Below are 17,975 nucleotides of genomic sequence, written 5' to 3' on the forward strand. Positions count from 1 at the left end.
CACTAGCCCCACAATGACCGGGATGGCAGGCTAGACAACCAGTCCGGAGGAAGTCCGAGCAATAGGAACAGGGAGAGAAGCATGCGTGACGTGATGCAACCCCGCATTTATCCACAAGAACTCTGAACGTGGTTAATGCAGGGCATGGACCCCTGCTGGTCGGGGTTTGTGGTAGTATGTGCACAAAAAAGCACAAGGATAGCCGGCATTTGTGTTCCGCGATTGTTGTGTCCTAACCTTTGTAGACTGGTTGAGCACTCCAGGAACAAAGTGCTGACAAGCAACAAGTGACAGACCTTGGCTGTTCTCTTGGTCAAATGAATGAAGCATCATGCCATCCGCACGGACTTGGCTGGCTGAAGCTTGTTGGCAACTTTAGTAGACTTGGGGCTCGGGGCATGGTCCACCGAAAGTAATCCTTCCTTAGCTCAGTCTTCGGCCAGAGAAGTCGGCAAGTAGAAGAGGGGGTGCCCAGTTATGACTAGGGAAGTTGTCGTATCCAGGAAACTCGAGCCTAACCGGTTGGATTGGGCCGTGTGCTTCTCAATGCCAAGGCAGCTAGCGTGAGGTCGCTTAGAAAAACGCATAATGCGGGGTATGTCGCTGCTCTATAATAGCAGGAGTTGAAAGAACGCAAAGTAAAGAACGCAAAGTAGTAATCCTAGGAAACCTCTGCAAGGTCCCAAAGTAGCATTCAAGCCAACACTCTCCGTCACCAGAGCCCGCTCAGAACAGATTACTCGGGACACTGTTCAACCACGACATATCCTGAAAGTCCAACAGATCAATGCCCTCAAACAAGCCACTGTTGAATCCCTCCCCGAGCGACACATCTCCGAACCCATTCGACGTGGAAGTTCCAGTTTGAACGGCTTGGGAGGGCAGCTCCTGATCCGTCGAACGGCCCTCCGACACAACGCGCTCATACAGTATCTCTAGCGCAGCAACACAACGACGCGCGGAGGTGCTGTAGCTGTGGTATCTGCGAAGGATCTCGAGCGCATGGTCCCAGCTTTCGGTAATGGCGGGCTCAGTGACTTCTTCCAGGATGGCTGGGCAAAGGCGGCCGGCAATCAGAACGGTGGCAGCTGTGTAGACGTCTGTTTATAGTCAGATAAGAAAACTTAAGAACTGTCTCCAAGGTATCTGCAGAACAAGAAAGAAAATCGGTAAGGGTTCAGATGCTCACAGAGAATGTTATACCACCACGCAGGGAGTGGACCAGCCGATCCGTCGGCGGGAATGTGACCGTGGATCAGGCCAATAACCTCCTGTGCGACTTTGACGCAGATAATAGAGCACTGGAGTGCTATACGCTGGGGAAATGAATCTTGAAGACAGATAAGGGGATCGGCGACTCCGATGTCGCGGGAGGTACAGTATTTGGACAGAATGGGTCGGAAAAGAAGCATGCGCACATGGAGGAACCTAGCGACTCGAGTTCAACAGATGTCTTTTGCGATCGAAATTGAGAAATCTTACCGTGCTCGTAGTACAACGCTCTGATGGTAGAACATTTTGTCGCCGTAAGCGAGAGAAGTGTCACCTCGCAAGTGCTCTGGTAGGGTTCGTGACCACTTGGTGAGCGCTCGGTCCAATTCGAACATCGTATGACCACCCTCCGTGGTCTGTTTGTTGAAATAAAAATCGTAAACATCTTCCGGACTTTCATCCGGATTAGGGTTGTAGAGGCTGAGAAGAATATCATTTAAAATTTCGTAGAGCTCCAAAGACTTGGCATAAAATGCCATCACAGAAGGTCGACCAGCCGGTTGAATTATGTCGGTGCCTGCAGAGGGTATATATTCTTCGTCGACAGTCGCTGGTAGCGGCACGGAGCCACCGGACGCTTTAGCTATCATGGAGGGGCGACCGAAAGTCATGGAAATTACCCTAGAACTCTTTAGCTTCTGTGAATGGGAAAAAAGGTGGGGCTGTTCTTACCTGTCCATCAACACGCATCCGTGCCAGATCTTCCGGGCCAGCTGCTTCTCCTGAGGATTACGTAGACGAGCACTAGTCTGCGGAAGATGTAGTCCCAGACTCTGTGCATTTCGAATGGCCAACCCAGTGACGATCCAGCACTGATGAGCGGAGTCTGTGCTTTGGAGATACTGAGCCATGAGCAGCAAGCACTGAATGAGCTCTGCGGAGCCTGTATTCCACAGATTGAATTGAAGAAGATCTTTGGCGCGAGAGAAAAATGCATCTGCCGACGCCTCCCGCTCTTCGGGTGGAATGAAGTCAGCTAGCTGGCAGGCCAATGCAAAGATCACGTTGAAAGTGCACATCAGCATATTCTCGTCCGAGTGAGAAGGCTCTCCAGTCCAGAGCCTCGAGTATTCAGCTCGTAGATTCAGACTATCGATGAGGGGATAAAGAGGAAAGACAAAGGTCCAGTAAACCTCCATCAGACTGTCTGCCGTTTTTCGAGGCGGAAGGACGTAGTTAGAAATTGCAGACGGACGCTGTGTTCGCGAGGACTTCAGCCCGGACGAGGATGCCGCTCCGAGGATCGAGTCGGATGTTCCACGATATGGTGACGGGACCCTTTGGTCAATAGCGGTTCTGATTTGTCGGATGAAGCTGGCAGCACTGGAGCTGCCAAAGAAGCCTTGGGCTAGCCGCTCTTCTTCCACCTCGCCCATCATTGCGTTCACGCCATCTGTATGCTGTCTTGGGATTTGCCGGTTGTCAGGAGCCGTATCCTGGCACACTCTATCCTTGTGCATACAGATCGATGCAGCGTCCGGGGTTTGTTCGCATAGAAGACATGGCGAAAGAGATCTACCCGCGCTATCAGCGACTGATGTGGTTGGGAGATGCTGCCGATGACTCGTGGAGGGTGGAGCGACTGCACTCGACGTTGGCGTTTGAAGCGGACTTGGTAATCGAGTCTAAGATTCAGAACATTTACTCTGTGAGTCCTTTTATGATAATGTCTTAGGACATCAGACTCGGAGACGAGATCATTCATGCCAACACGGCTTACCTGCGGAGATCCGGCGCCCAATGATTGAGCACTACCCACCTGTGCCCTCCCGGGACTTTCGAGAAGCTTTAACCGATTCTCAAGGCCTTTGACATAGCTTTGCAGAGCAATGTCAGCAGACGATGATTCAATTTATGCCTGAGATACAAAGCAGGATACAAGGCTGGACTGACCTTTGCATAGCTCGCTTCTTGTCTCCAGTATAAATGCACTTCTCTCGATTTCCTTTCCTCACACATGGTCCACATACTGCACAACACGCGTCAGCTCAACGATGGTAGGGGTACAGCTTCGGACCAGACATACCGGGATGGATGCCGTCACACCGGACCTTCCGGACGCGGCATTCATCGCACGCGACCGTGATCTTGTAACGTTTCTGTGGAGTAGCAGAGCCATCTGCTGAAGCCCAGCGTTTCGAAGAAGATAGACTAGTCATAGATGGATTAGTAGAAAGGTGTTAGCACATTCGCGTGCGCTGTCTGGGTCTGGGGAATTGATGGAGACGGAAGGAATTCCGGGGAAAGAGGCCACGGACAAGTGCGGTGCGGGAGCTTCGGTTCCGGTTCCGTGGGTCTCGCCTCGCTCGCTCACTGGGGTTGGAAGTGTAATTATACGTGGATGTAAATAGTAGTCTAGTGGTTCTATTCGAATAATCCTCTTGCTACCCACTAGATTTCACTCTCCTTCTAAATTCTACTCGACCATTCGGTCACTTACGTATAGTGGATGACAACGATTACTCTCCGTGACCAGATTGCCTGGACAGCAGAGTCAGAGATGAGCTTCTCATGCTTTACTTTATTGAAAAGTCGAGCGTAGACTTGATCGCACAGCTATCAATCAATTTCAAAACCTCTTGATAGACTATCTCAAGAGACTGACAACTTCAATCGACAGCGAATTCTATCATACTACTGGCATCACCTTCCCGAGGGCGTTAGCCTGGACGCTATTTAATAGGATTTTGTAAGAATAATAGGCGTATTGTTATGCCCGGGTCATAGTTCTGATTGCACGGGACTTCTTCCAAAACCGTCGATCTTTAACAAGCTGTGCGTACCTCACCTATGAAATCTATTATCCTCCCGTGATGTGATATCGACCTACCCCTTTGTCGACTATTACTAGTCTGACCGCGTAGCAACAATGTGCACAGCAACAATCGGCAACATAGCGCATGCTCCAACAATTGCACACATAACCCCGGCCGCACCAGCCAGCCCCAATGTCTCGAACATGTCGGGGAAATAAAATGGACCAATCTAGCCGCAGAGCACTCAAAGTCAGCACGAACCTCAAGTTTGACCATGTCTGCGAACTCACAAATCCATAAAGATGGCGAAACACATTGATGCAAACCCCAATATCTGTAGCCACCTCGCGATGGCTATCAATAGCAAATGAGATCAGGATAGTAGTGATCACCTGGTTACCGAAACTGGCGATTGCCGCGCCCACGCATGGAGTCACGTTCCAGGACGTGGCCTTGCTGAGCTGGAACCCCCAGACCAAAAGGCCGGCGATGACGGTGCCGAAGCCGACATAGGACAGCCAAAGACGGTCCGCTGGGCGGTGATGACCCGTGCGTTTCTGGACGATCTGCAAGAAACGGTCGGAAAGGGGACCGCTCAGCTGCTCGCCAAGCAGGCAGCCGATGATGATAGCAATGAACTGCAGGCCGATTTGCTGCGAGTCAAAGCCGAATTTCTCCCCAAAGGCAATGGGCATCTCGACAATGAGGGCGATGTTGCCGTAGCAAAAGACTATGGCGTGAGCACAGGCGGGAATGAGGACGCGCGGAAGCCGCACGTAGAGGAGGGGCTCGACGAATTCGCGCGCCTTGAGGGGTCGGGTATTCATCCGTCGAGGGATGAATTTCTGGTAGAAGTGGGATCTATGGGGGCATGCTGCAGAGTTGTGGCTGCTCTCCGGGATGTACAGAGTTTCTTCGCCCAGGAATAGGTAGGCGACGAGCTGCCAGAAGTTCATGATGGCAAAGATCCAGTACATCCATTGGTAGCCAATGTGTTTCGTCACGAAACCCATGATGAAGGGTCCTCCTGGCGTCCCGAGGGTGAGCATCAGCGTCCACCACCCCAGCTTCTGGGCTCGCTTTTCAGGTTCACAAAGCTCCGTGATAATGCCACTGCCTATACCCATAGGTGGCGATATAAAGATCGCTGTTAGGACGCGTGTGGCCATTTGAGTTCCATAGGTCGTGCAGCGAGCTCCACCAATGTTGCATACCATGCTCCCGAGCACCGATAGTATGAAGATATGATAGCGGCCGTAGATCGAGGTAAGAGGCTTCCAGAATAAGGGGCATATCCCTAGAAGCAAGATCTAGGAGGGATGTATGTGAGCTAGGGCTTCTATGCATTTTTCATCACGGAGACTCAAACGAGGTCGACTAACCTGCATCGAAGTGAGATAGCTTGCTTGCGGCACCGTAACCCCGTACACCTCGGCCATGGTGTCGTATGCTGGAATAATGCCTGCGGCCATGAAAGTTGCGACCATTGAATGAAAAGCAACCATCAGAATCTGGGCATTTTTCTTCCACTCTGGCCATTCCTGGGGGTTGCTTGCGGAGACATTTGACCAAGTCTCGCAGACTTGGTCTGGCACTCTAGAGGATACATCTTCGAGATGAGTCGCGGTATTGTACTCGCCTCCTTTGACATCTGAATCAGACGTGTCTAGAGCTGACATGTTGCTTTTATCGTCTTTCACAGTGGGTAACAAGGAATTAAACAAGGAATTGTGCGGTCTAGCGCCACGCCAGATGGGGAGACAATATATCGCCACCACTCAGACTAGAAAAATAATAGCACCGTACAAGAGATTATGGCGAGCGGATTGATAGTTCCAAATCTCTTCTCATCGTGTTGTGCTGGACCTTTTATACCATGTTCCGTCCGCGCTTCTCTCAACCCCATCTACCCCATGGGGAAGGATAGGGTGTAGATTCCCAACTGGAGCGGGCCTGGATCCGCACTTTCATGGCGCACGGCCGTCATGGTCAGGGTCCCATTGGAACAGTTCGATCAAATACACTCTTGGCACCTCGAAATGAGAGGAATTGTTTCCGACGAGGCTCAAATCGCGGCCAGAAGGTCGCTTACCCGAGGGTATACCCGATACAATTGTAGAAGTATCGGGTCCGCATCCGATACCATCCTTGCCATCCGTTGGAAACAATCCACTTATCAACCTTGTTCATTCAAGTCCGCACACCTTATTTGATGGACATCGTTCGCTCTTAGGGGATACGCGGGTGCACCGTGGTCCAGCCGCTCTGAATTTGGTGGACCACGCCAGTAATGACGATTTGACTTCCTGAGAAATAGAGAAAAAGTGTCAATCTCGGATGCAGTTCCTGGCAGATGAACTTGGAATCTTGTTTGATACCTGTGGGTACTGCCACTCCATTGATTTCAACACTCCCTCACACATCGTGCCTATCTTCCTCGTGCTTGCCCTCTCCTCCTGTACTCTTCCTCGCATGGTGGCTCGATACGGTCAGGAGAGTGTACCACAGCTCAAGGTCACGTTTCAAGTCTTGCTAGTGATCTGTCAAACAAGATCAGGGTCAGGATGTAGGGGGTCGAGGGGGAAAGTGAGGATTGCAGAAGAGTTGAAGGTATTGCTGTAACGTTGGATTCCCCGCACCAAGTCCGCACAGCGTTGCATGCATTGCGAGGCATAATGTCGGGTGAATGAAGGCCGAATAAATTTTCCGTGAGAGATTGCATTCTGCTTGGCCTGCGGCTTCCCCCGCATTTTGATCCAGTTTCTCCCCAGATCATAGGCGAAGGCGGGGGACCTTCCGCTTCGATCGTCCCTTGGCATTCCCTACAGCCCAACAACCATCGCTTCGAATCCAACTTAGCAGGTAGACTTGCGCTACAATTGTTGTCATGAGTCAGGACGATCGTTCATCCGGGTTGATCTGTGCCCGATGGCCTCCATCACGCCACCGACTATAAAAGCAAGACGATAGACAGTGCGTCATGTCACGATGCGCAGGGACTTCGCAGTCAAGATCCGCCCTATAGAATCAGTCACGATGCGCCGAAATACTGCCATTGGCGTGTTGGCGACATGCCTCACCTTAGCCTCTGCAACACTGCAAACCAGCCAGAATGAAAGCACGATCACTCTGGCAAATGACCGCCTGACCGCGGTCTTTGCAACCAACAAAGGCAGAATTGTCGACCTCTCCCTCGATAACCAGGACCTGCTCGGTCCTCAATCAGGGGATACAGGGACCGGTCCCTACCTGGATTGCTATTGCATCCCTTCGGGCTTTTACACACCTGGATCCACAAGCCCCAGCATGGAGGTCGTGGAGGGGACAGATGCTACCGGAACCAAATATGCCGGTGTGATCATGAACGAGACATACCCTCCGACAGGCCAGCAATTCCAGCAATACTGGTTTCTACGTGATGGTGAGACGGGTCTGCACACTTTCAGTCGGCTCGCCTACTACAACGAAACTACGCCGTTCTTGCGCAACCTGCAAGAGTTCCGGACTCTTTTCCGGCCTAACACGGATTTGTGGACGCACCTGACTTCGAGCGAGGTTCAGACTGCTCCCCTCCCTAGTAAAGAAGCTATCAGCAAAGAAATCGTCGTTCAGGATGCAACTTGGACATTCAACAACACCCCCGAAGATGCGTATTATACTCAATTCTCGGAATACTTCACCAAGTATACTTTCTCAAATGGTCAGTGCTGTTATTCCTTCATCTTCCACGTCGCACATGGCTGATAACTCCGAAGATTGGCGCGATAACTCGGTTCACGGTATGTATGCGGATGGAACCACGTCTGATGGCACGACATACGGAGCGTGGCTGGTGATGAACACAAAGGTGAGGTCCATTTACAACGAGCAGCACACAGGGAACTAACTGTAATACTTGCTAGGATACATACTACGGTGTACGTTAGTGTCATATACAAGCCTCCTTGACTAGGCTGACCATACTAGGGACCCTTGCATTCCGACCTTACCGTTGATGGTATCGTTTACAACTACCTGGTGTCGAATCACCACGGAGAAGGAACCCCAAATATCACTTACGGTTTTGACCGCACTTTCGGTCCTCAGTACTACCACTTCAATGGCGGAAAGGGGTCCAAATCGACCTTGGAAGAGCTGAGGTCTGATGCTGAAACTTATGCGAATCCTAGCTGGAACGTGAAGTTCTATGATTCGATCGCCAACCACGTGGTAGGGTATGCGCCTTCAAGTGTTAGAGGTACAGTGCAGGGACACATCAAGCTTCCCAAAGTAGCAACCCGGCCGATCGCTGTACTCACGGTAGATGGGCAATACTTCCAGGACAACTCAGTTGACCCGTCATCTTACCAATACTGGGCTGAGATTGACAAGAATGGGAAATTCAACATTGACCACGTCAAAGAGGGCAAGTACCGGCTCACTGTGTATGCGGACGGTGTCTTCGGTGATTATGAACGCGATGGCGTGCGAGTACAGGCTGGCAAGACTACGAAAGTTCAGGAGACATGGGTTGAGGAATCCGCAGGCACCGAGGTCTGGCGGTTAGGCACCCCCGACAAGTCATCGGGAGAATTCCGCCGCGGCGTTGCTAGAGATGAAACCCATCCACTGCACCCTCCGCAGTATCTAATCTATTGGGCTGCCTACGACTGGCAGGAAGACTTCCCCAACGGAGTCAATTACACGATTGGAAGCAGCGATCCTGCCACGGATTTCAACACGGTGCAGTGGTCCGTGTTTGGTCCGACCCCGAACAATCCCGATGTCGAGTACGACACCACGCACGATTGGACCATCAACTTCAAGTTGGATAAGAAGCAGCTGCAAAAGAGCAAGAAGGCGACGTTGACCATCCAGCTTGCAGGCGCGAAGACCGCGTCCGGTAACACCGATGTATGGAACCCAGCCGAGGAATACAACAATCTCTCGTTGGAGAGTTATATCAACGGCCAAGAGGAGCCCTTGAGCATGGTGATCGGGTTCAATCAGTCCAGTAGCTGCATTGTCCGGTCTGCCGTCAGTTGCTACCAGGTTCGATCACGGATGGAGTTCCCAGCTGACTGGCTGGTGGTCGGAAATAATGTCTTGACGTTGCATTTGCCGTACAATGCCACGGACACGGAGACGGCGATTTTGCCTGGGACGGTATATGTGCAGTATGATGCCTTGAGATTGGAGGTGTCATAAGAATGAAGGCATGATCGGTAGCACGCAGAATTAATGGGATGTACTTGTACTTGCCCCACATCAGGAACCAGAGATCAAGAATGTGCTCAATTTTGGACTTTTGTTACAGCCTGAGGCATTAACATCTTTTGCCTCGATAAGTTATCCATATCCCGTTGCACAAGCAATAAGTTGAGGACGACATGCTCGGGTAAGACGAGTAAAACCATGAACAAACTCTCATTTACGTCAATGACGAACTGCAATGCTCAGTGCACAGTAGCTTCGAGCAAAACAGACTGAGCTTTGACGGTATGGGCTGATCATTTAGTTAATCAAGTTGATGAGTGATCGCCCCTCCATCCCCTCCCAATGCGGTAATAACCTCGGTTCAGGTCCAAACCCGGGGAAATCCTCCAAATAGCCATCAGTAGTAATCTTCGCCCCTTGATTGGCATATAAGCTGCTGCATATCTTCCCCGCAAATTGAGTCCTGACATTTCTGAGTCTGTTTTGTACAACCAGGATTCACTGGACAAGACGTCACCCCTAGTGAGTGCTGTCTGCGCAGTCGATTACCTGCCGAATTCCTCCAGCCATGTCCCAGACCTTTACCCGTGCCGAGGTTGCACAGCACAACACCGAAGACTCGGTCTGGTGCATCATCGATCACCGCGTCTACGACCTCACCGACTTCCTCGATGCTCACCCCGGTGGCAGCGTGGTCCTCAACCAGATCGCCGGCCAAGATGCCACCACGGACTTCTATAACCTCCATCGCCAGGAGGTGTTGGAGCGGTACAGCCGTCTGTGCATCGGCACGGTAGCCGGAGAGAGCCCCGAAGTCGTGACCCCCGAGCCGGGCAGTCTCAGCCAGGTTCCCTACGCCGAGCCGCTGTGGCTGCGGCCCGCGTTCAAGAGTCCCTACTACAATGACAGCCATCGGCGACTACAGAAGGCGCTGCGCGAGTTCACGGACCGATATGTCACGCCGGAAGCGCAGGAGAAGGAGAGGGACGGCACCTATATCAGCCAGGAGTTGATCGATCGCATGGCTGAGACCAACATTCTGGCGATGCGGCTGGGCCCGGGTAAGCATTTGCATGGACGGAAGTTGCTGGGGGGTGTCGTTGATGGGAAGGATTTCGACTATCTGCATGACTTGGTCGTCTCGCAGGAGCTGGTGAGGGCCAATGCTCGAGGTGAGTTCTTTGTTTCGATTCCAGAATCGACATTTCTGACTATGAGCAGGCTTTCAGGACGGAAACATGGCAGGCATGGCCATCAGTCTGACCGCCGTTCAGCAATGGTTGCGCAATGAACCTCTTCGCCAGCAGATAACAGATGAGGTCTTATCTGGCAAGAAGAAGATGTGTCTTGCCATCACGGAAGCTTTCGCGGGCAGTGATGTGGCTGGTCTACGCACCACGGCTCAGAAGACCCCGGATGGGAAGTTCTACATTGTGAATGGAACCAAGTATGGCCATCAATCCTGCACTGGACCCCACGTGCTGACTCCTGCAGGAAATGGATCACGAACGGCATGTTCTCTGACTACTTCGTTACCGGCTGTCGGACAGAGAAAGGCTTCTCGGTGCTCCTGATCCCTCGTGGGGAGGGGGTCGAGACGAAGCAGATCAAGACCTCATATTCCACCACTGCCGCAACGGCGTTTGTGCAATACGAGAATGTCAAGGTGCCGGTCGACAATCTCCTGGGTGAAGAGCATAAGGGTTTCATTGTGATCATGAGCAACTTCAACCACGAGCGCTTCATGATGGCCAGCAGCGTCATTCGCATGTGTGCCACCATTGTCGAGGAGTGTCTAAAATGGTGCAACCAGCGCATCGTCTTTGGGAAAAAGTTGATCGAGCAGCCAGTTATGCGGCAAAAGTAAATCCACCACTTCGAGATCCTCCCCCTTTGATTTTCGCTAATGTACGGGATTACAGGCTCGCTCGGATGATCTCCCTCTGCGAATCCAACCAAGCTTGGCTCGAGTCCATCGCGTACCAAATGTGCAACATGAGCTATGCAGAGCAATCCGCTCACCTGGGCGGACCCATCGGCCTGCTCAAATCCCACGCCACACGCTCAGCTCAGGAGATCGCCGAACAAGCTACCAACATCTTCGGAGGCCGGGGTCTGACGCAGACCGGGATGGGCAAGGTGATTGAGATGTTCCATCGGACGTACAAGTTCGATGCTATCTTGGGTGGCACGGAGGAGATTCTGGCTGACCTTGGTGTGCGCCAAGCGATGAAGAAGTTCCCTAAGGCCATGCTATGATCCTGTCTCTCGATCTCAGCAATTATAACTGAATGCAGGCATTCATATAGTTTCTGCAGGACCAATCATACAGCCTGTTCATTTTCACTTACTGCATATGTACTATTCTTAGATATATGATAGTCATCAAGAACATGTTTCACCATCCACTTAGTCGCTCTTCGGAGATTACACCCATATCAAATGACTACCATTCTCACTCGACGCTAAAGTGCTTGATATTAGCAAGCACTAGGATCAAAGCCTAGTGCTTATCAGGCCTATCTCGACTGAAACAAGCTCATCAACGATGACGAGGCCCCTGAGCTCCCAGATACTACAAATTAGAGTCGACCTCCCACTAAGATTCCAACTACCTTCCTCATCGACCTCATCCACCACCCAACCTAGAACAACTCACCTCTCACGTACGATAAACCACCCTACCACCTACCCTCTACAATGACTCCCCCTCCCCCCACCTCAAAAACCTACATCCTCTACACCTACTACCAATCCACCTGCGCCAACCGCGTGGTAATCGCACTCCACCACAAATCCCTCCCCTTCACGCACCACTACATTGACCTACGCTCCGCCGAGCACGAAACCGCCGCCTTCGCCGCCCTTAACCCCAGCCGCAGCCTACCCGTACTGGTCATCACCGACCCGACAACAGGCACCGAGACGATCCTCACGCAATCCGTCGCCATCCTCGAATACCTCGAAGAAGCGCACCCGGACTGACCTGCACTCCTGCCACCGCTCGACGCAGCACCGCTCGCCCGCGCCCGCGTCCGCGAGCTCGTCAACCTCATCACCAACGACATCCAGCCGCTCTCGAACGGGCGGATCGCGCGCCGCGTGCGGCAGATCCGCGACGAGGTGCAGGATCAGCTGAGCTTTGTGCAGGAGGTGAACCTCGCTGGGTTGACGGCGTACGAGCGGTTGTTGGAGCGGTACGGGGCGGACAGCACGTACTCCGTGGGCGAGGGGGTGACCCTCGCGGATGTATGTTTGGTGCCGGCTGTGGAGATGGCGGTGGCGTATCGCACGGTTTGAGTGCGTTGGTCAGGGTCAGGGCCGTCGTGGAGAGGTTGAAGGCTTTGGACGCGTTTCGGAGGGGCGATTGGAGGAGGCAGGGGGATACACCGGTTGAGGTTAGAGTTGAGTAGGTTGTCACTTTCAATTGTGTACGGTATAGTATATACTTCTGCTTGGTGGGAGCGGCAGCCGCTGCGTTGTGGGATACTAGGTATATATACAGCACGGAAAGCACGAGTGGGATAGGGCCCGATAAGAACCATGATCTATCAAAGAATCTGCATGGGATTGAATACTCCGAAGAGAAAGGAAACATAAATCACCCTTTCAACTATAAGTTACCTAGTAGTATTCACCCTGCGCAATTTCCGCGGTTCTAGTCCGTTGTGCTGTCAAAAGCTCAGCTCCAAGTGACTAACCCAATGCGGTCGGCCAGGCAGCGATAGGCGTCGTAATGTAAGCTCATCCCAGCCGATAAGAACATCGCGGACATTTTACGCCACCGTCACTTTAACCTTACTTACCCCATCTACTCATATCTGAACCGACCCACAATCTCAACATACACACCATTATGGCAGATGCTTTGAATCCGGATCATGTCCTGGAGCTTGCTGCGACGGCCATCCGTCAGGACGAAGGCGCGTCGCCCAGCTTGAAAACCCCCTACGAGGCTGTCGCTGTGATCGGCCACGCCTGTATGACAGCCGTGGGCTTTCGACTCGTCGGACTGGGAGAGGACCACAATCTTGGTACGCGATACCTGCGCCTTTCTCTGTTCCTACAAGCATATTTACTAATCTCATGGGCACCTACAGAAAGCTCGTCCGACAGCCCGCGTCTACCGGCCGAATGGAACTCGAACACCAGCTTCGCCTTTCGCTACGCTCACTCCCAGTCCTCCATGCAGTACCTGCTTAAGGTCAGCCGACTGGGCAACAAAGCCGTGGTGCTCGCGCTAGCCCTGGGCGATGACAAGACGACCTCGTTCGACCTCCCCGTCCAAGACTACATTTCCGAATCCGCGCTCCCCTTGTCCTCCTCCGCCGATCTCCCCAGCGCCCTCAGAGAAACATTTATCTCGCCCCCGCGGGTCCAAGATCTGATCAACCTGTTCAAGATCAACGTCATCCAGAAACTCGCACCGGGGCTGTACAAAGAAGGATACGAGGATACAGGCCGCCAGTTGCGGGAGGTGCAACAGGAGCGGCCACCGCGACACGACCCTCTCCGAGACGATTCTCTCCCCCAACCTGCTCGCCCTTATCCATTCGATGACCCTCTAGCCGTGCGTCCCGGCCGACCGGTTCCAGCCGGCGACTTTCCTCCCCCGGGCTTCGAGGATGAGTTCGAGATCCAGAGACCCCCTCGGGGTTATCCGGGGATGGGCGGTCGGAACCCACTGAGTATTGGTGATCGGGATCTGTACCCAGCAGGTCTGGGTCCCCATGATCCGATTTATGGTGGCGTTGGCCCGGGGCTTGTGGGCGGCGGCGGGGGTGGGATGCATCCGACCTTCGACGATCCCCTGTTTGCGGGACGGCAAGGTGGAGGAGGGAGAGGAGGATATGATCCCCAAGCGCCTCCAGGAGCACGATATGATCCTGTTGGACCTGGAGACGGAGCACCGTTTGGCCAGGGGGGGCGGGGACCATCCTTCGGCGGACGCGGAGGAGGAGGATTCGGCGGGTTTGGGGGATTTGGCGGTGACATCATTTAAACCACACTTCGGCCCAAAATTATTGGAGGGGAAGGGGACATGTAGTATGACTTAATGACGAAAATGCTCCACGGGAATGACTGGCTGGCCATTTTGAGGATGAATGACTGCAAATTTTGTACTTAATCTGTAACTTGTGCAATTGATGATTGACGGAATGTGCAAGACGGCTGTAGTACTCTGTGTTTGCATTGCTGAGATTGTCTGTTGGAATTGTCGTAATTGTTGTGTTGTAAATGTCGGTATTGTAATTAGATTCTCCGCCCGTGCCACACTCACCACCACAACCGAGAGAACTCGCAAGTGTGGCGCAGGAAGGAAAATTCCTGGGGCAGAAAGCAGGAAAGGTGGGCGGTGTGGCGGTGTGGCGCACGCACGGGCGGCGGGCACTGCAGATATGACTGACTGACTATTGAACTGCTAAACTGCTAAACTGCTGCTCTCCTCTGCTCTGCTGCTCTGATGCCCGTCCACCCTGGCAGATTGCTAACCTGCTAACCTGCTAACCCATCCAACTCATCTCACACCTCTCCACCTCCTTCTAGCCAGCTCCCTTTCCCCCCTCCCCACCACCAGTCTTCCCATCCCAATCAACTCTTCCAACTTGAAAATCCCCTTTCATCCTTATTGCTATCGCCTAGTTATTCTAGCGACAGCCTTTTGTGTCGCTTTTCTCCTCCTCGTCCTCCCTCTCCTGTTGCCCCAAATTAGGTCTCGTTTCGCCCCGGCCGTCTTGCTTCCCCCCTCTCATCCAACCCCAAAGAAAAGAATCCCGCCTTACCTCACCTCACGAGACCTTTCTCCCTTCACACCCCACCGCCCATCGCCGCTTGCTCTCGCCCGAATCTCGCTCCCTACCACCTGCAATTCCCCTCGGTGGTCTTCCCAATGGATAACAATATGGAAATCGATACCGCGCGGTCGCCCGAACCTCACCACCTCTCCCCGACGACCGACCCGGGTTCCATACCCACCCTCGACGGATGGATCGAGAGCTTGATGACCTGCAAGCAGCTGGCAGAGGAAGATGTTCGGAGACTGTGTGATCGGGTGTGTCTTTCTGTTGATTGGATATTCCGGCTGTTGTCGACCAGCTCCTAATCATGCTTTTGTTTTTCCCCCACCTAGGCGCGAGAGGTACTGCAAGACGAGTCCAACGTTCAGCCCGTGGTATGTGTCCTTTGATTATGATGATCACCATAATTCTCCTGGTTGGCCCCGTCCACCGATGAGACTTTCGCTGTCGCGACCGATCGGGCTGACCGGAAACCTGCCTCTTCGCAGAAATGCCCAGTGACTGTGTGCGGTGATATCCACGGCCAGTTCCACGATCTGATGGAGCTTTTCCGCATCGGTGGTCCCAACCCCGACACGAACTACCTCTTCATGGGTAAGTGGAGGCGTGCGGCGATCCCTCATCCCGGGGGTTGCCTCTCCCTGTGTGCGTGGGTGTATGTGTGTCTCCGACTAACGCGCGTGTCCGACCTCCCCGTGTAGGTGACTACGTCGACCGTGGTTACTACTCCGTAGAGACCGTCACACTCCTTGTCTGCTTGAAGATCCGCTACCCGCAGCGTATCACCATCCTGCGAGGAAACCACGAGTCCCGCCAGATCACGCAAGTCTACGGGTTCTACGACGAGTGCCTGCGCAAATACGGCAACGCCAACGTGTGGAAATACTTCACCGACCTTTTCGACTATCTCCCCCTCACCGCACTCATTGAGAACCAGATTTTCTGTCTGCACGGCGGTCTGAGTCCGTCGATCGACACGCTCGACAACATCCGCTCCCTGGACCGCATCCAGGAGGTGCCGCACGAGGGCCCCATGTGTGATCTGCTGTGGAGTGACCCCGACGACCGATGCGGCTGGGGGATCTCCCCCCGTGGAGCGGGTTACACATTCGGACAGGACATCTCGGAGGCGTTCAATCACAACAACGGCTTGACTCTGGTTGCACGGGCGCACCAGCTGGTAATGGAGGGTTACAACTGGTCGCAGGATAGAAACGTGGTCACGATCTTCTCAGGTATTGCTGTCTCTGCCCGAGGTATCGGCGTGATGACGCGGCTAATTTTGGTTTTCGTCTTGCAGCTCCTAATTACTGCTACCGTTGCGGCAACCAAGCCGCAATCATGGAGATTGATGAGCACCTCAAGTATACGTTGTATGTGCTTTCGGGTCGATTCCCCTGCCTGCTGGAAGTTGACCTCGCTAACACTGGCCCTCTAGCTTACAATTCGATCCCTGCCCGCGCGCAGGAGAGCCCATGGTCTCGAGGCGCACCCCGGATTACTTCCTGTAATCAGTTTCTTCGTTGTGATAGACATTTTCCTTTCCACCTCCCCGCTGGCAAAGTTGAGGCTCTTCTTTCGTCGACTTCCTTCGAGAGGACTCCCGGGAGGATCATTCGAAATCAAGGGATACAATAGCAGGGGCCCGCGGTCTGGCTACACCGTTTTAAAGTAATTGTATGTCCGTATTTTCTGGCCCGTGTTGATACCAAATTCATGAAAATAAAAAGGCCGTGTTGAAGTCGGTTCTGCTGTTGTCGAGTATCTAGTTTTCCGGTTGGGGGTAAGATACTATGTGTCGGTGGAATCACCGGCTTTGTAGACCAGCTACACAAAGAGGCTCGACAGGGACATGGCACATAAGCCATTGCTGGAGAGGTGTCATGGGTTGGTGACGTAAATTCCGAATGGACGAATCCCTTGTCAAAGAGGCAGGTTGTGTTGTCGATAGCTAGCTAGCTTCTCCTGCTCACGGTGCGGTCCTTACTGGAAGTTTCACTGCAGATGAAAATTCCGTCTGTTTGCCCGGCACAATGCATTTCCTAGCGGACAGCACCACGCATCATCTTACCCCGTTTCCTTACCCAGTCCAACTGATCTACAAGTCCCATCAAAGTTGAACCCAACAACCCTCGCATCTCACGAGATTGACTCAGGCCTTCCTCGCTTCCCTCGTGCCATCTCCCCATGCATCTTCTCCATCGGGACACAGCTTCTATTGCGGTGCAAAGTCCCCAGTCCATCAGATGTTGCCTATCCCATCCCTCCATCAATCTTTCTCATGATCTGTCTCTCGCGTCAATCACAGCACTGCATTTATCGACGCACGGCGGTGCTGCATGAGGACTTGACCCTGCTGCAGAGGAATGAGTGCCAGCCCGATCAAGGATGGCATTGGTTGACCGTGTGTCGAAGCTTAGATGTGTCAGGCAGCTGTCACTCCGACCAGAGGGATGCGCCTGATTTGCGGTAGGAGCAAGCCGAAAGCTGAGCTATCGGATCTCTGCAGCGATCCAGGACTTGACTTTTGGGACATGGCGTTGTTGGAGGTGAATGAGCTTGTTGTGCTTGTTTACGAGTGGCTACGGGCATTATCACCTTGGTGTGAGGTTTTGACGGTGCGTACACCAAGAGGATACCGCTGGCTAGCTAGTATGAGAAGGAAGCAGTATATGGGCTTGCTGCGGTGGGTGTGCTTCCTTCCTGGCTGGAAGCTGCATCAGCTATTGCTCTGAATTGAGAGGTTGAGGGACTCGCTCTGCTGTCTGGCTGATAGAGGTATCCCCCAGTGATGACTAGCAGTGTGAAGTTTAATCAGGCAGGGTCGTGATCGATCCGGACGGGCCAGGAGCCTGATAATCCCTGCTACTGCGCTTCCTAGCGTCCTAGACGGTACCAGTGAGATGATCTCAGAACGAGACAGCTTGCCACTGGGCTAATCTTATCAGGTTCC

General features: G+C 53.0%; 7 protein-coding genes across 7 annotated transcripts; 5 read left to right on the forward strand and 2 right to left on the reverse strand.

Annotated features, from left to right (window-relative positions):
- Nucleotides 1–726: 726 nt before the first annotated feature.
- On the reverse strand, nucleotides 727–2,651 carry ASPACDRAFT_48889 (transcription factor domain-containing protein; the record flags this gene model as incomplete). The annotated part of the gene is made up of 4 exons (XM_020202179.1): nucleotides 727–1,100; nucleotides 1,190–1,428; nucleotides 1,483–1,893; nucleotides 1,945–2,651. 4 exons carry the CDS (start codon nucleotides 2,649–2,651, stop codon nucleotides 727–729), a joined length of 1,731 nt encoding a protein of 576 aa, XP_020060676.1.
- A 1,468-nt stretch (nucleotides 2,652–4,119) lies between these two features.
- On the reverse strand, nucleotides 4,120–5,707 carry ASPACDRAFT_55831 (uncharacterized protein; the record flags this gene model as incomplete). The annotated part of the gene is made up of 3 exons (XM_020203064.1): nucleotides 4,120–4,257; nucleotides 4,319–5,338; nucleotides 5,411–5,707. The coding sequence occupies 3 exons, from the start codon at nucleotides 5,705–5,707 to the stop codon at nucleotides 4,120–4,122; spliced, it is 1,455 nt and encodes a 484-aa protein (XP_020060677.1).
- Nucleotides 5,708–7,064: 1,357 nt separating this feature from the next.
- rglB (polysaccharide lyase family 4 protein) lies at nucleotides 7,065–9,215 on the forward strand (the record flags this gene model as incomplete). Its single annotated transcript, XM_020203065.1, has 4 exons — nucleotides 7,065–7,728; nucleotides 7,784–7,875; nucleotides 7,931–7,945; nucleotides 7,995–9,215. The coding sequence occupies 4 exons, from the start codon at nucleotides 7,065–7,067 to the stop codon at nucleotides 9,213–9,215; spliced, it is 1,992 nt and encodes a 663-aa protein (XP_020060678.1).
- A 385-nt stretch (nucleotides 9,216–9,600) lies between these two features.
- ASPACDRAFT_108796 (acyl-CoA dehydrogenase family protein) lies at nucleotides 9,601–11,578 on the forward strand. The gene is made up of 4 exons (XM_020195325.1): nucleotides 9,601–10,396; nucleotides 10,446–10,671; nucleotides 10,719–11,087; nucleotides 11,147–11,578. The coding sequence occupies exons 1-4, from the start codon at nucleotides 9,793–9,795 to the stop codon at nucleotides 11,481–11,483; spliced, it is 1,536 nt and encodes a 511-aa protein (XP_020060679.1). The 5' UTR covers nucleotides 9,601–9,792; the 3' UTR covers nucleotides 11,484–11,578.
- A 202-nt stretch (nucleotides 11,579–11,780) lies between these two features.
- Nucleotides 11,781–12,300, forward strand: ASPACDRAFT_108797 (uncharacterized protein). The gene has a single exon (XM_020195326.1). It carries the CDS (start codon nucleotides 11,925–11,927, stop codon nucleotides 12,207–12,209), a length of 285 nt encoding a protein of 94 aa, XP_020060680.1. The 5' UTR covers nucleotides 11,781–11,924; the 3' UTR covers nucleotides 12,210–12,300.
- A 774-nt stretch (nucleotides 12,301–13,074) lies between these two features.
- On the forward strand, nucleotides 13,075–14,382 carry ASPACDRAFT_73972 (proteasome inhibitor PI31 family protein). The gene is made up of 2 exons (XM_020204085.1): nucleotides 13,075–13,258; nucleotides 13,325–14,382. Exons 1-2 carry the CDS (start codon nucleotides 13,081–13,083, stop codon nucleotides 14,224–14,226), a joined length of 1,080 nt encoding a protein of 359 aa, XP_020060681.1. The 5' UTR covers nucleotides 13,075–13,080; the 3' UTR covers nucleotides 14,227–14,382.
- A 635-nt stretch (nucleotides 14,383–15,017) lies between these two features.
- ASPACDRAFT_73973 (serine/threonine-protein phosphatase) lies at nucleotides 15,018–16,751 on the forward strand. Its single transcript, XM_020204086.1, has 6 exons — nucleotides 15,018–15,276; nucleotides 15,355–15,396; nucleotides 15,511–15,616; nucleotides 15,724–16,257; nucleotides 16,323–16,395; nucleotides 16,461–16,751. The coding sequence occupies exons 1-6, from the start codon at nucleotides 15,115–15,117 to the stop codon at nucleotides 16,531–16,533; spliced, it is 990 nt and encodes a 329-aa protein (XP_020060682.1). The 5' UTR covers nucleotides 15,018–15,114; the 3' UTR covers nucleotides 16,534–16,751.
- Nucleotides 16,752–17,975: the final 1,224 nt, after the last annotated feature.

Source organism: Aspergillus aculeatus (genome assembly GCF_001890905.1).
Source record: "Aspergillus aculeatus ATCC 16872 unplaced genomic scaffold ASPACscaffold_1, whole genome shotgun sequence".
NCBI classification, from domain to species: domain Eukaryota; kingdom Fungi; phylum Ascomycota; class Eurotiomycetes; order Eurotiales; family Aspergillaceae; genus Aspergillus; species Aspergillus aculeatus.